Source organism: Myotis lucifugus, unplaced genomic scaffold, assembly GCF_000147115.1.
Source record: "Myotis lucifugus unplaced genomic scaffold, Myoluc2.0 scaffold_1950, whole genome shotgun sequence".
Taxonomy (NCBI): Eukaryota; Metazoa; Chordata; class Mammalia; order Chiroptera; family Vespertilionidae; genus Myotis; species Myotis lucifugus.
In genome coordinates, this window is record NW_005872998.1 from 6,519 (window position 1) to 8,542 (window position 2,024).

Below are 2,024 nucleotides of genomic sequence, written 5' to 3' on the forward strand. Positions count from 1 at the left end.
ACAGCTACCTGTGTACCCTGCCTTCTCCTGCTCCCATCCCCTCTCCTGAGGAATAAGTCTTCCTGGGATTCTTCATGTGCCGCCTACTTCTGAAACTGGGAGGATTTTAGTCTCACTTTTCTTGCATATGGAATGTCCTGCCTCAGTGGCTTTTGAGTTGAGATCTTTATTCCCCTCTGTCCTGTACCCGGATCCCCTCCCTTTTTCCATCCTGGTCAGGGCCTCATCTCTGAAACCCCTCTGTCCTGCATCAGTCCACTCCCATCCTTCCCTGTCCCGCCCTCTGTGCTTCAGAACCACATCCCCTCCCCGCGGGGCCCTAGTTCTCACCCCCAGTAGAGGACGATGTCCTGGCCTCCAAGGCTGCTGTGTCTCACTCGGCAGGTCAGGCCAGCTGCCTCCCCAGCCGCCACGTCCAGGGTCACTCGGAGATACCATGTCTCATCAGCATTGGGCAGGACGTCCCCTTGCTGAGCGCCGGGCTGCTCCTGCTGCCCCCGCATCCACCTCACCCACACAGGCTCTGGGTAGAATCCTGAGACGTGGCACACCAGCAGCAGACGGCCAGGGCCAGGAGGGGGGCCACTGGACAGCCAGGCCTCGGGCTTCACTGTATCCAACAAGGGAGTGGGGCCTCTGCATTAGAGGCTCCGGCCCCGTGGCTGACTCAGGCAGCCCACAGTCCCACCGCAGGAAACGAAGGCTCCGGTCACTTCATCCATTTGTTCTAGCGTCTCCCTGACCCAGTCTCCTGTAAACGCCCCTGCCTACACTCCTAGACCACCCTGTGCTCAGCTGTAACATATCCAAGTTTCACACCCTGCTTTACTGCTTGTCTTCCCATCCTCCCCCTCAAGCAAAGATCCTGTTTGACCCCAGTGCTTATTTAACTGAACTCACAAACCCAAAGGTTGCTCAGTGAATACTATGGAATGAATAATGCCCTCAGGCCTTAGCCATCCCCTCCTGAGCCTTTCTCTTCCAAGGTGCAAAGGAATATAAACCCTAGAATGGAGAACCCAGATTGAGCCTCACAGAGGAAAGATGGGGAGGGATGGGGGGGAGACATGCAGGCTGACCTTGCTTCTCCAGATCCTGCTGTCCTGCTTCAAGGAGGCTCGTCACTAATTGGGGGCAAATGTCACTGAGGAGCCACTCTACTGTGTCCTTGACGTATTGGTCCTTGTTGAGCTCCTTGCTGACCACCTCGGCCCAATGTGGGGCATCGGGGGCTGGCACCCAAGAAGTTCGCTGGAAATTCAATATATCGCTTCCTTGAAATGCTGAGTGGAAGAAGCTTTTTAGGGGGCTTCCAGGGTGCACCTCACACCCAGCCAACACCTGGACCTCAAAGGGATCTGAGGAGAGGAACGAAAGGAGATCAAACGGTTTAACGGTGGGAACAACCGAAGAAGACATGGATGTGAGGGCTATACCACCCAAAGCTCCGGGAAATGAGAGGGGGTGACCCAGGGCAGGAGGAACCAGGGATATTTTGGGGAGTCAGTGGCTGGGACCTTCCTGGCAGGAGTGGAAATGACAACATCCCAGCTGGTGAGGTCACAGTCTCCCAGCTGGGCCTCTGCCTCCGCTGTCTCCCCGAGGACAGCTGCCCAGGGACCCATCCCTCAGCTCACAGTCCAAGTGCAGCATTTTGGCGAATCCCTGGATTTCCCTGGTGAAGCCTCTCCGGTACACCCAGAACACTTGCTGCAGCTGCTCCCACTGATGGTCGCTTAACGTGCCCTGGGACCAGGGCCTCAGGAAGTGGATGTCCGAGCCATTGCTCCAAGAGTGGGTCTGCAGCGCCCCCAGCCAGGCGGAGCCGTCGGTGCGCGTCCAGCTGCTGTTGGCAAAGGAGGAGATCTGGAGGCAGCGGAGGCGGGTGCTGCTCAGAGGCGCGGGCGGAAAGTGGGGATCCGAATGGCCCCGAGAGGGCGGGCTTAAGGAGAAGGGAAAAAAAAAAAAAATTGATGGGCTTGGCGAGAGGGGGGGGTCCTCTCGCTCCCTGGCACCCTGCACCC

General features: G+C 57.7%; 1 protein-coding gene across 1 annotated transcript in view; it reads right to left on the reverse strand.

Annotated features, from left to right (window-relative positions):
• Positions 1-326: 326 nt before the first annotated feature.
• LOC102442346 (antigen-presenting glycoprotein CD1d-like) overlaps positions 327-2,024 on the reverse strand; it is a 5,371-nt gene continuing 3,673 nt past the window's right edge. Inside the window, exons 3-5 of the mRNA XM_014450291.1 lie at positions 1,638-1,942; positions 1,080-1,358; positions 327-610 (exon numbers count right to left, since the gene is read on the reverse strand). Of these exons, the coding sequence (XP_014305777.1) occupies positions 327-610; positions 1,080-1,358; positions 1,638-1,942 (868 nt within the window). The remainder of the gene's footprint in view (positions 611-1,079; positions 1,359-1,637; positions 1,943-2,024) is intronic.